The 12,986-nt window shown below is 38.7% G+C and overlaps 1 protein-coding gene across 4 annotated transcripts in view; it reads right to left on the bottom strand.

The window, feature by feature from the left end:
* The window catches only part of slc24a3 (solute carrier family 24 member 3), a 274,995-nt gene that overhangs the window by 12,153 nt on the left and 249,856 nt on the right, over positions 1-12,986 (bottom strand). For all 4 annotated transcript variants that reach the window (XM_016993093.2, XM_062977908.1, XM_062977909.1 and 1 more), the window contains exons 14-16: positions 12,223-12,337; positions 10,978-11,090; positions 1,024-1,089 (exon numbers count right to left, since the gene is read on the bottom strand). In XM_016993093.2, the coding sequence (XP_016848582.1) occupies positions 1,024-1,089; positions 10,978-11,090; positions 12,223-12,337 (294 nt within the window). The remainder of the gene's footprint in view (positions 1-1,023; positions 1,090-10,977; positions 11,091-12,222; positions 12,338-12,986) is intronic.

Raw genomic sequence — 12,986 nt, 5'->3', positions numbered from 1 at the left:
CATGGGAAACCATATTTAATAATCTAGCGCTGATGTGATCTATCCAGTGCAATGGTCAGCTCTGCAGAAAGGAGGATAAATAAAATAATAAATAAATAAAGAGTAAGGAGGTTCGTGGACCGGATTTTTGTTCTCGTGGCCCACTGCTGGGCCGCTACCCACAGGTTGAGAACCACTGATATAAATGGAATAGGTCTAAAACCATTTTGCATAAATTGTTGCAGACACAGATACAGGTGTATTTAAAAAGCCACTCTTTCATAGGGAATAAAAAATAAACAAGTATTAACCACACAAAGCCTCTTCTTTCCTAACAGGAACTGAAAGACAAACTACAGTCATGTAAAGATTTCTGACCAAAAATGAAACCTCCTTTTTAAAAAACCAAAGCAGTGGCAGACCATTCTATAGATACACACATCGTAACAGAGTCCTTAGTAATTCATGTCAAGCTATTTCAGATGTAAGATATATTTACATGTCCTCTTGTTTATATTGACTTGCACAAGGCTTCTGTATCTGCACGAATTTGTGTAAAGTTGTGTTGTGTTTTATCCGTGTATGTTTGATGTTTCAGTTTATGGACATTTGATTAGAGTTCCTGTTGATTAATGAAAATTTGCCATTGCTCTTTATTGATAATAAATTAAAAAATTGTCCTATATTCTGCTGTTTTCCTGATGCTTAATGGAAGACTTCAACAAATGGTGCTAACAATCCACCCAGTACATGTACTATTTTCAATGCTTGATTTCACCCTTTGTAACAACCTTAAAAGCTATGTTAGAATGGGTCTTGGGAGATTCAAGTTGGGAAAATCACCACTGAGCCATGCAATCACCAAATGCCCTTGAACCAGTTACTCTCTCTCTGGCCTACTTCACAGGGTTGTAAAGACGAAGTGGAGAGTTATGCATATAATACCCTGAGCTCATGGGTGGGATGTAAATAAAATGCAATATTATGTAAATTAGAAAGGTGGAATATGAGTGTAATTAACAATAACAAGAATAATATACTCACAGTGAAAAAAACTGAGGCCAGCAGCAAACCCACAGAATAAATAAGTCCTCGGCTGTTCAACTTAATCTGAAAAGATAATGCAATTGGTTTAACAATTGTGTTGCTCACTTCCTTTCTAATGAATTGCAGTTAAACTCCTATACAACAACAACAAAACCCATAATAACAAAGAAAGAAAGGAGATAAGATTATGTGACATCCTTTTGATATCAATGTGGAAGTAGTATTCAGATAGCTTTCGATAACACAGTATTCAGATAGATTCTTGGTATTATTTGATTAACAAAATTTCCTGTTGCTTTTTCAATGCACAAGTTCCACCTAGCTAGCACCCACTGAAAGAGTCGTCCACCACAAATCTGTCTCCCAATCTGCCCTATATATCTATGATGTAAGCTTTCTATGTATGTAAGTATGTGGAATATGGATACTTTTATCTCCCTATGCTATAAATGATCCTTGACCACAGCCATTTCATGTGGTGCTCCCATGTCAATTTGGTACAAAACTCAGAGAATTCTCATACTCGCCATATCACTAGGAGAGAAGCAACACTGGAATGGAAACACTTGACATTAGACTGATGCAATGAGTACTGCTACTCATTATGAATGTTGTCATATACAAACACAGACTTGGTTCTGAACACGAGTGCAGATAGAATCCTTCCAATTCCTATGGCATGACTAACACTGGAATGTATGCATGAAGTGCATAAAGCCTTGTTAAATCTAACCTCATTGTTCATGTTGCTGTATTTCTCCCAATAATGTATACAATACAAATTAGCACTGAGCCACAGCAGTTACAGTGGCGTCAAACAATATTAATTCTACAGTTTGAAGGCTGGAGACCACACCTTGAATCTCCAGCCCGGCCACTGAAACCCACTGTGAGACTTTGGACAAGTCACCCTTTTGGCATTTCCCCACCAGTGTTATAGAACAGAGGCAATTGTTATAGAATGGAGTTGCTCCTGCAGAATTCTGGGAAATGTAGTCCAGGGAAGAACCTTTAGAATTCTCAGCTAGAGAGGTCCTCGGCTTCCCTAAACTACACTTGCCAGAATTCTGTAGGAACAGATCAATCGATAGTCTCTGTTCTATAACGCTGGGGGGAAAACATTGTTAGAGAGACAAAAGCAAACATCTTCTGAAAAAGTCTTGTCAAGAAAACCCTATGTTAGGTTTGCCTTAAGGCCACCATAAGTCAGAAATGATTTGAAGGCATATAATACACACCATGCTATTTTCCACAGGCATTCAGTCTGCAGTCCAATCTACCTCTGCCTTTAGAAGTAAAAGATCTTGGTTCCATAAGAAGATGTACCGTAAGTAACTAGGACCTGGTTAATAATATGTGACTAGAAATAAAGGCACACAGAATGATACAGCTACAGATAGATCTAATGATATTTTTCAGAGTTGGAGATGATCTGAAAGAGGGTTTATGCTGGTGTATGTAAATTTATCCCACTTCTGCTTTTTCAAGTTTTGATACTTTTTTAACCCTTCCAAACCAATTTCTCTGGAGATTACTACAGTATGTCCAGAGAGAGAAGCATGGTCTGCATTGGCAAGGGAATTGTTGCTCAAATCACTTTCAACCCTCTAAAATTATTACTTATTTCCAATCTTAAACAGATCTACACTGGTTGATTCTGCTTGTTAGATTACTGCCAAAGTAGTATATTTAGCAAGTCAAATTAGAATAAACATAATTGTTTTCAGAGACATTTTTATAAATGACATCATCCCATGTTTGATGGTTTATTTTTATTTGGTTAGAGTACAAGAGTATTTTGAATGGCAAGCTGCCATTTTTCTGAAGGCCCAGAGGAGAACTAGTAGAGCACTGTTCTTTTTCCAAAGGTGATGGGATGACTTCCAGATCTTGGTTGCTCAGCTGGGTTGACAGATGTACAGAAAGAGAAAAAGCATTCATCTGTCACCGCAGAATAACTCTGAGGATAAAAGTTCAAGCACTGCTAACAATGTGTCTCTTGTTTGTTCAACAGCTGAATTTTTTCCTTATTAAAATTGTTTTTCGTCTAGCAAGCAAATCAAATCAAAATTTTCTGCATCAAAGTGATCAACTACAGTAGTAACTCATTAAACAGAACCGCAAACTTGATTGCTAATAGCTTTTCTTAGCTGGGTTTAAAAAACAAGGAATGTACATCAAACATAACAGTTATACACATATTAAGACCAACAAATCATTCATGCAGTGGTCACAGTTTAAAAACTAATTATCAACAAATGATTTGCACACAAACATATTATTTTGTTAAGGAAAGAACATAGAAAACATGAGGGGAGAAAAAGAAATGGTTTGGAAATACGTAGAAAAAGATAAGACACATATGGTAGCAAATGGGAAGCAGAGTCTGTGTTGATGGTTAGGGTTGAATGTGAGAACTACATCTAAACAGGATAAGACTCTGGCTCACTGAAATGTGCCCCCACTTGACTTCTATGGTAATGAATATTTACAAAATAAACAAAATATCATGAATTAAGGGGCAGTTCACAAAGTCATTTAGAGGACAGTTTTCCGTGGGCAAAAAAATGTGTTCTCAATTGCATCAGCTCTCAGTTTGCAGTCAATGTACTCTCTTAGTTATTTGATTTTAATGCACAGCTATATGTTTTGTTTAGATTTTATGATCTGGTGTTTATATGTATGTTAGGCATTGAATTTTGCCATTATTATGTTTTAAACCGCTTTGAGTCCCCCTTGTGGTGAGAAAAGCGGTATATAAATACAGTAAATAAATAAATTAGTTGCTGTTCTCCAAAACCTCCCCAGGGCAGCTAGTGGCTCCCACATCAGAAGAGTGGTCAATCTAGCCTGTGATTTAGCTTGATCTTTAAAACAAAAATCCAAATTGGAGAGATTTTTTTAAAAAAAAAATTGGTCTAAAATCTGGAGTGAATTTGCTGACCCATAGCAGAGCAGCTACAAGTACTCACTGCTCCTTTCTTGTTGCATTCCCCATCTTTTTTCAATTTCTGATTCCACCACTCACTCTCTCTCTCTCCTTCCCTACTGCTTTCCTGAGAGGAAAGGGAACTACTCCTTATGCCCCATGGGTTCCTGCCTGGGCCAAATGGCTAGATGCACTGCTAAGTGAGACTCCACTTGGGGGTTTCAGACATCTCTGCCATCTGCCGCTCTCCAAAGTGACTCTGGGTATCATCTTCCTCCTCCAGAGATACCACTGTTTTTTCAGGTGGCTGGCCTATCCCCACATTAGTCTCTCTCTCTCTCTCTCTCTCTCTCTCTCTCTCTCTCTCACTCACTCACCCACCCTCACACACACACACACACCTCATAACATAACATATCATAACAATAGTAACAACAACAACAACAACTTTATTTGTATCCTGCCACTATCTCCAAAAAAGGAGTGGCTTACAGGTTCCTGGACATTGATTCCCAGGGCCAGACTAGATATTACATAGAAATACCTTATGCTAGTGCTTTGCTACTATCTTTACATTTTTACAGGCAAGGGTTGTACGTGACCAAAATTTAGATTATAGCATGGAGTATGTGTGATGCTTTCCCCTTGCACTGTTTTTTTCCTGCTGAAAACACTCCCTCTATCTTGAGTGGAAAAATAAGCAGGTATACCTGAAATAGTGTCAATGTTGCATGGGAAAACAGCAGAAATTAGGGTTAATTTTATTTGCCACTCCCATGTACTGATTTGGATATGCACATCCTGCTCCATGTTGCTACTATAAAAGAAAGCTATCCAGGAAGAACTTCCTAACTGTAAGAGCTGTTCAGAAGTGGAACTCTCTGCCTCCAAGTGTGGTGGAAGCTCCTTCCTAGGAAGCTTTTAAACAGAGGCTGGATGACTATCTGTCATATGCATTTTGATTGTGCCTTTCCTGCATGGCAGGGGCTTGAACTAGGTGGCCCATGTGGTCTCTTCCAACTCTATTATTCTATGATTATTCTATGATTTCAGTCATCACATCTAGCTTGGCCTTCAGCCTAATATTGGCCATGCCACCACTGAAACACACTGTTTTGGAGGTGAGAACATCTAATAGGAAAGTTCTGTTCATTATGTTTGATCTGAAATAGTTAATTTGCATATGCAGGGCACAAGTGTCTGTTGTAAGTCATCAAATTATGAACAGATGGCTGCTCAAGGAAAAAGCAAGTTCAGTGCTGCCTCTGTAGGACACACTCAGCCACATAAGTAAGGGCTAGACTACCACCTTGGGAGGAAGAATCCCAGGGCTGCCAGGTTCACACTTTTCCATTGTGGAAGAGATGCTTGCGGTGGTGTGGCTGTGAAGGGAAGGCAAAATAAAGGCACTGCAGTTCCAAATAAGAATTTGCCTCCATCCATGACACTTTCTTTAAGGCCTCTTCTACACTGTCGTATAAAATCCACATTATCTGCTTTGAACCGGATTATATGGCAGTGTAGACTAAGATAATCTAGTTCACATCATATAACATGGATTTTCTTCTTTGATAATCTGGATGATCTGGCAGTGTAGAAGGGCCCTAAATTTCCAAATTTCTAGCATTGCAGAGAGTGAGGCCCCTTCTACACAGCTGTGTAAAATCCACATTACCTGTTTTGAATCAGATTATATGACAGTATAGACTAAGGGCTCTTCCACACAGGCATATAAGAATATCAAGGCAGAAAATCCCACAATATCTGCTTTATAACTGGGTTATTCGAATCCACACTGAGATATATTCCAGTTCAAAACAGATAAAGTGGGGTTTAATTCAGCTGTGTGGAAAGGGGTCTAAGACAATCCAGTTCAAATCAGATAATGTGGATTTTCTTTGCTTTGATACCCTGGATTATCTGGCGGTGTAGAAGGGGCCAGAGACACTGAGAAGCATTCACACTTAGAACTCTGATGATATTTGCTATGTTTACATTCACATGTTGATTGTCTTCCCCTTTTCTTCAGACCTTTATTTTAAAGTTTCAAGTTACTAGAAATCTGGAAACTGGGGGAACATTTTCTTCAGCAGGAAGGATTCTGATCTGGAGAGCAATGTCCTCATTTTGTATCACTGCCACTCATTGTTGCACTCCTGTGTTGCTTATATCATTCGTTTCTTAAGAGCTGATACTTTCAACCCATCCATTTAAAAGGGTGAGATGATGAGCCATAGCTATTCAGAGTACACTATACTCAGATTAGAAGAATCACTGGGTGCTCTGGTAATAGGCAACTTCCATAAGGACATATTTAACTTTCGTATTTAAAAGTGATATAAGAAAAAGTATCATGGAAAACTTCATTCTTTAATGACTCCTCTGTGTAGTTTGACATGGTGGTTGTTAGAGTGGTCCAGCATTTCTGTGTTCTCAAATAATATGCCGTGTCCAGGTTGGTTCATCACGTGCTCTGCTAGGCTGACTTCTCTGGATGAGTTTAGTTTGCAGTGCCTTTCATGTTCCTTGATTCGTGTTTGGGTAATTCTGCGTTTGGTGGTCCCTATGTTGACTTGTCCATAGCTGCATGGTATACGGAAGACTCCTGCAGAGGTGAGAAGATCCCTCTTGTCCTTTGCTAAACATAGCATTTCTTGGATTTTCTTAGTGGGTCTGTAGATAGTTTGTAGGCTGTGTTTCCTCATCAGCTTCCCTATGTGGTCAGTGGTTCCCTTGATATATGGTAAGCATATTTTTCCTTTTACTCTCGTGGCTTGTTCTTGGTCTTTCAGTTCTTCAGATGTCTGTGATGAAGTATCCATTGGTCTATAGTGCCCAGTTTTGGTGGTTCCGTTCACTTTGGAGGAGGTGGAATTCGCAGATTCTTTTTGCATGGTCTGCCAGGGCTTTAATTGTGCTTTTTTTTTTTACTTGGGTGATGGCTGGACTTTTATGTTGGTATCTAGCCATGTGTGTTTATTCTTTAATGTTTTGCTATGGTGCTGAGCAAACAATAGGAAGTGAGGAGAGGGGGGGGAGCAGGGTTTTAATTTGCCACAGGCAACTATAAACATTGAGTCACTGTTTTTTGTGCTCCCAACAAACTGTCCAGTCTTAAAGGCTTTTAAGTAAACAAAAAGGACTGGTTTCCTGGGGGGGTAGGGGGGAGGGAAATTCCCTGGGGAACGTTCTCTGGGGCAATAGGCAAGCAACAGCTTTATAGCTCTGGAATGCACTTTGTCAGGAAGCTTGACTGCCCACAATAGACATCACAGCTGTATTTCCTGGAACAAAGACCAGATCCCACTGAGCAAAGACAAAAATGGGTGGGTGGGGGAGTAAAAGAGAGAGAAAATAGTGGCTCATTTCTCACAACTGCCAAATAAAGAGAGAATTAGTTCTGGGCTAGTCAGGTGTGCTTGGCATGCCTCGGTTGTGCCACGTTGAAGGTAAAGGCAGCAGAATTAAATGCCACAGTCCACATCAGAGCTGAAAAACCCAGAAAGGCAGGAAAAATGCCCATTAAGAAAAAGATGAACTTGCGGGGAAAACAAATGGATTAAACTACAGAATAGTAACACCCCCTGGTGTCTGCAATAGGCATTGCTACCTAGATAACACTAGTTCTATGTGTGGTCAAAGGCTTTCATGGCCAGAATCACACTTGGTGCTGTGAGTTTCTGGGCTGTATGGCCATGTTCCATAAGCATTCTCTCCTGAAGTTTCACCCACATCTATGGTAGGCATCCTCAGAGATTGTGAGTTCTGTTGAAACTAGGAAAGTGGTGTTTATATATCTGTGGAATGTCCAGGGTGGCAGAAAGAACTCTTGTCGGTTGGAGGCAAGTGTGGATGTTGCAATTGGGCACCTTGATTAGAATTAAATAGCCCTGAAGCTTCAAAGCCTGGCTGCTTCCTGCCTGGGGGAATCCTTTGTTGGGATGTGCTAGCTAGCCCTGATTGATTTGTTTGGAATTCCCATTTTCTGAGTGTTGTTCTTTATTTATTGTCCTGATTTTAGAGTTTCTTGATACTGGTAGCCAGATTTTGTTCATTCTCATGGTTTCCTCCTTTCTGTTGAAATTGTCCACATGCTTGTGGATTTCAATGGCTTCTGACTGTGACTTTATAGGGTATAACTGGGAAATCATTTCCCATAAAGAGGGGGAAAGCTCTCTCTACTGGTTTGGCGATGGAGTAGGACAAATAATGTTTTTCTAGGTTTTACTCTTCCATAAGACCACCAAGGTTTTCAGATTCCTAATGACAAACTTTGGCTCTGTCACTGGCTGAGTATTTCCCCTACAGTGAAGGAAAAACACGCTCCCATCCCTTATACACTTCTGATGAAGGAACACCTCAATTGACAATCATACTCATATTTCACCTAAGAAGACATAGGCTTAATGACGGAAAGGACAGCATCTTTGTGCCTTCCCCAAATGAAGAAATGCCATTCTTCATTTGGGGAAGGTACAAAGATGCTGTCCTTCCCATCATAAAGCCACATTCCACTATATTCCAAGAATCCCATTCCAGATGTTAAATTAGGACTCGAGTATGACTCACCTAGCCTTTCTTGAGGTCCTATTTGCACTGAATAGAATAGCAATACTTTTGCAAAGAAAGAAAAACCAGAAAGTATAGATAACACTGCAATTTCTTTTCTACTAAGTATGATACATAGGGATGCATTAAAATGTATTCTTTCTCAAAGAGAAGAATGAGTAATTCAACCTTTTGTATGAATGTCCCCAGAACTTTGAGAACTTGTATGAGGAAAGGGGGATTAGCAGTAGGAAAAAGTAGTTAAGGGGAAAATGTTTCACAATAACCTCACACAAGATTTTTGATAACCACTTATGGCGGTCAGGAAAAGGAGATTCTCACACCACTTCTACGCTGCCATATAAAATCCAGGTCATCTGTTTTGAACTGGATTGTATGGCAGTGTAGACTGATGTAGTCCAGTTCAAAGCAAATAATGTGGATGATGTGCTTTAATAACCTGGATTATATGGCAGTGTAGAAGGAGCCTCAGGGTTCTTCCAAGGGGTGAGATGAGGTGCATCCTCCTCCAGCACGAATTGCCTGATTGCTAAGAACTCCCTCCTGCCATTTTAATTTTCTGTGGTCCCTGTGGTTTCACACAATCACCACCAAGCATTTATAAGTTGTAAGTGGTAACCATGAGCCCATACTGTGGTCTTTAAGGATATAAATTTCTAAGCATTACATTTTAACAGATTCACTATCAATTACACTCACTCAGCTGCTTGTGCTTCAGACTGCCTCTTTAGTCCTAATCCGCCTTAATGCATTCCATTAGATGTAGAGTGAATTAACATGCAGGTGGTTTCTGACAGATAGGATTCATTCTCTGCCTAATGATGTCTAATTATCCCCAACAAGCAGTCCTGATTGAGGCTGTCTAGCCACCACTGGAAAACTTTTCAAGAAGGGAGATTCAGCACACTCTTAAAACAAATTTACTGACTGCGTTTATATATCCAGATTATACCAAAACACACAAGGCAATTTATAATGTAAAGCAGTGGTTTATCATAGAACACATGATACTAAAAAATATGAAAATTCAGGTACCAACTATTCTATACTAATATAAAATGAATTTTCATAACATTCTGGAATGGTTCTAGGTGAAAAAACTTTTCCAATTGTAGATGCATTTTCCTAAGTTCAGATAGGGCCAGGTGGAAGGAACGTTTCAGGCAATTATCCCAATGCAATGAGGAACAGCGTAAACAAACATTTGAATGGCTTCTGCTTCAGTCCTGCAACTGATAAAGAAAGTGAAGCAGCACCTGGATTTCTCTACTATCACCAATAATATCTAACTGTAACCCACACTGCTTCATATGCAAACAGTGGAATTGGGCAAACACTAATACAAAATACACTTAAAATGGAATTGTACTTCTGTTCCAGTCTTTCTGTGAATTGGGGTCTATAATAATTTGCAAATCTCTCTTAGCAATGCTCTTGTTTGAAAATATCTCCACCACATATAGTCTTTTATAAATCATATCAGAAAACTTTCTATTTGAATATGTGCATTTCCTTTATTTTTATAGCAGTTTCCAAAGGAATTGTGAAAAATGAATTGTGACAAAATCTTGGAGAATAAAATCTATTTAGAGGTTTCCTTATTCTCTAAAGTAGGTGTGAACACTTGCCATTCTTCAGATGTTTTTAGACTGCAGTTTCTATTATTATTTTCTACTGGCTGTGCTTGTTTAATTCAACAACCAGTTACCAAACACTGCTCTAAAGTATTTGAAAGCCCTCCCATATTTATATCACTGGATAACCATATCAATTGACTGTTCATTTCAACCTGTTCCTTAATGAAGGAGAATAGTTTGGTTCAATGTATTTAGAAATGCTTATATCATGCATTGAACGAATGAATAACATGACATGGCAACCTTTCAGTGCAGATAGCTGCTGCTATGTTCATAATGTTGATATTTTAACTTGTGTATTTTAACTAGAAATTATTATAGTGTTTTATTTGAGTTCTATTTAATTGAGTTGGGTTTTGTTAATTTTTGTAAGCGCTGTTATATGTTAATTGGTGTTGTTCTGATGTTTTAAATGCTGATGTATTTTATGTGCTTATGTGAGCACATCTGTACTCTGTAAGCCATCCCGAGTCCCTTTTGGGAGATGGTGGCGGGATATAAATAAAGTTGTTGTTGTTGTTGTTGTTATCATCAGAACAAACCTTTCAAAAGCAGTATCTGCTGAATTTGTCTGCATAACTAAGATTCCTGTATGACTCAACAATGTGCATACTATTCAATGCCAACAGAATCTGCTAATGGACATCTTTTTACCTGTTTGATATTTCTTATCTACTTTACATCTTCACAGAAAACAAATAATACATTCCTGGAAATCTCTAGGTATGCATCACTCAAACCCTCCCAGAGAATCTGTGACCATGAAAAGGAAATGTGCATCTAAGATAGAAGAGTTTAGGTAAACAAATGACTTACGGAGGAGCGATAATCTACTGCTAGGGTCTGCATAGACCATGGAAGGCCAAGGCCAATCAGAATGTCAAAAACATTGCTCCCAATTGAGTTGGACACAGCCATGTCCCCCATACCTGCGCAAACAAAAAATTATGACCATTTAGAATTATTGCAAAACAGGGGTCACCAAGCAAGACTGTTTTACATTAAGTTGCTACTTCTATATTATTTGAAAATTAAAAACCCTATCCTACTATTTGTCCCTTGGTCCTTCTAGTTTTCTGATAAATGAAAAAGAGGTTCAGTGCTTATCCACACAACCGCCTGACCCACTGTATGCAGTTCAAGCAAAACACTCCACACCAGTTTGCTTTGTTCAAAGCTCAATGGTCAAACCTCCACAAATGTCTTTCGGTTTGAGTATATGACAGGCTTATACTGTCATACACTCAAACCATTAAAATCCCACTGCAAAGTTATAAACTGTTAAGTCATAATGGACAAAGTGTGTTTTTGTGATGCACAGGAAGGGGGTTAAAACAGAGAAGGCCAGTTACTACTGTTTTTTAGAAATTGCCTCTCCTAGGCCTGAAATGGTCTTGGGCAGGTGGGTTAACATAATCATCATCATCACCACCACCACCACCACCACCATCATCATCCTTATATTTATCCCACCGTATCTCCCCGTGGGAGATAGTTAAAATGTACACCAGACTCCTAGAGTGTGTTTGGGATACTCGGAAGCATTAAAAAAAAGGTTTTGATGGTAGGGAGTGTGACCCTCAATGTTATCCTGGGATACTATTGAGGCCCCTAGTCTTCCATGGTTGCCCACCCACAATTCATTTTATCTAGAAACCTCTTTTTCTAATTTTGTCACCATATGTATGAACAGATGGATGTTTTAAATTAGCAAATGCATTGAAATAGATTCAATCTTGCATTATAATTGAAATGCTAGATTCAGCAAATTTAGCTGTTTTCCCAGCTCATTCATTCATTTATTCAAATCCTCTGCCCTTTCTGAAGGTAGTGAGAAGAAAAAACTGGGAGGGAACATGCTATCTTGGAGCTCAATGCCTTGGATTGGATGCTGGGTGTCCAACAGCATCTAAATAGTGCTCCCCACTCAAGATCCTGTGAGTCCATGTTCTGTGTTAAAACACTGAATGGTCATTTCCCCATAAGTCCAAAATAATGACTTTCTCTGAAAGGCCTTCAGTGAGGATTTGACATCCATACTCTGACATAATACAAACCTACCTTGTCTTGCTACAATAAGGCTTGCCATGCAGTCCGGGACACTGGTTCCAGCTGCCAGAAATGTTATTCCCATGATCACATCAGGAATACCTAAGGTGTAGCCAATTATTGTCACCTGTAGATTTGAAACAAACTGTCAGGCTGCTGAAGTCCATTTATAGCACACACAGATGTACGTACCACAGAATCCACTGTAGATTTTCCTGTGATCAGTTTAACTCCATTAGTCCTGGTCTTTGATATTTTAATGACAATTAAACCCAGCTTCGAATCCAGTTCATTTCATCCCTCTCTTTTAGGGATGGATAGAATATTTCAAAATGTTTGGGAAACGTCCCTAGTGAATTTCGTGAAACCTCGAAACCGTGACACAGAGAATTTTGAATCGAGAATTCTTGCAGATTGGGAGTTATTGTATTCAAAATTTGTACATGGTTGTTTTGTGCAGAAAATTGCATTTTTAGGCAAGAATTTTTTTAGCATAGAAAATCATATCAATATTATGATTTTTTTTTGCATAGAAAACACTTTTTGGGGTCAAAATATTATTTTTTGTACAAAACTACTACCAAGTGCAAATTCCATACAGAATACGTCCAAATTGTCTTTTTAATAATACTAATAATAAATCTTTGTTTATATTCTGCTTTCTCCCTGAATGGGACCAAAAGCGCCTCAGAACATTTTAAAATCAGTACAAATAACAAACACATATAAAACCATCTATAAGAATGACATAAACATTCTAAAAATATTTTACAGTG

This window comes from Anolis carolinensis, chromosome 4 (assembly GCF_035594765.1).
Source record: "Anolis carolinensis isolate JA03-04 chromosome 4, rAnoCar3.1.pri, whole genome shotgun sequence".
In the NCBI taxonomy this organism is placed as follows: Eukaryota; Metazoa; Chordata; class Lepidosauria; order Squamata; family Dactyloidae; genus Anolis; species Anolis carolinensis.
This window is presented reverse-complemented; position numbering and strand designations above follow the sequence as displayed.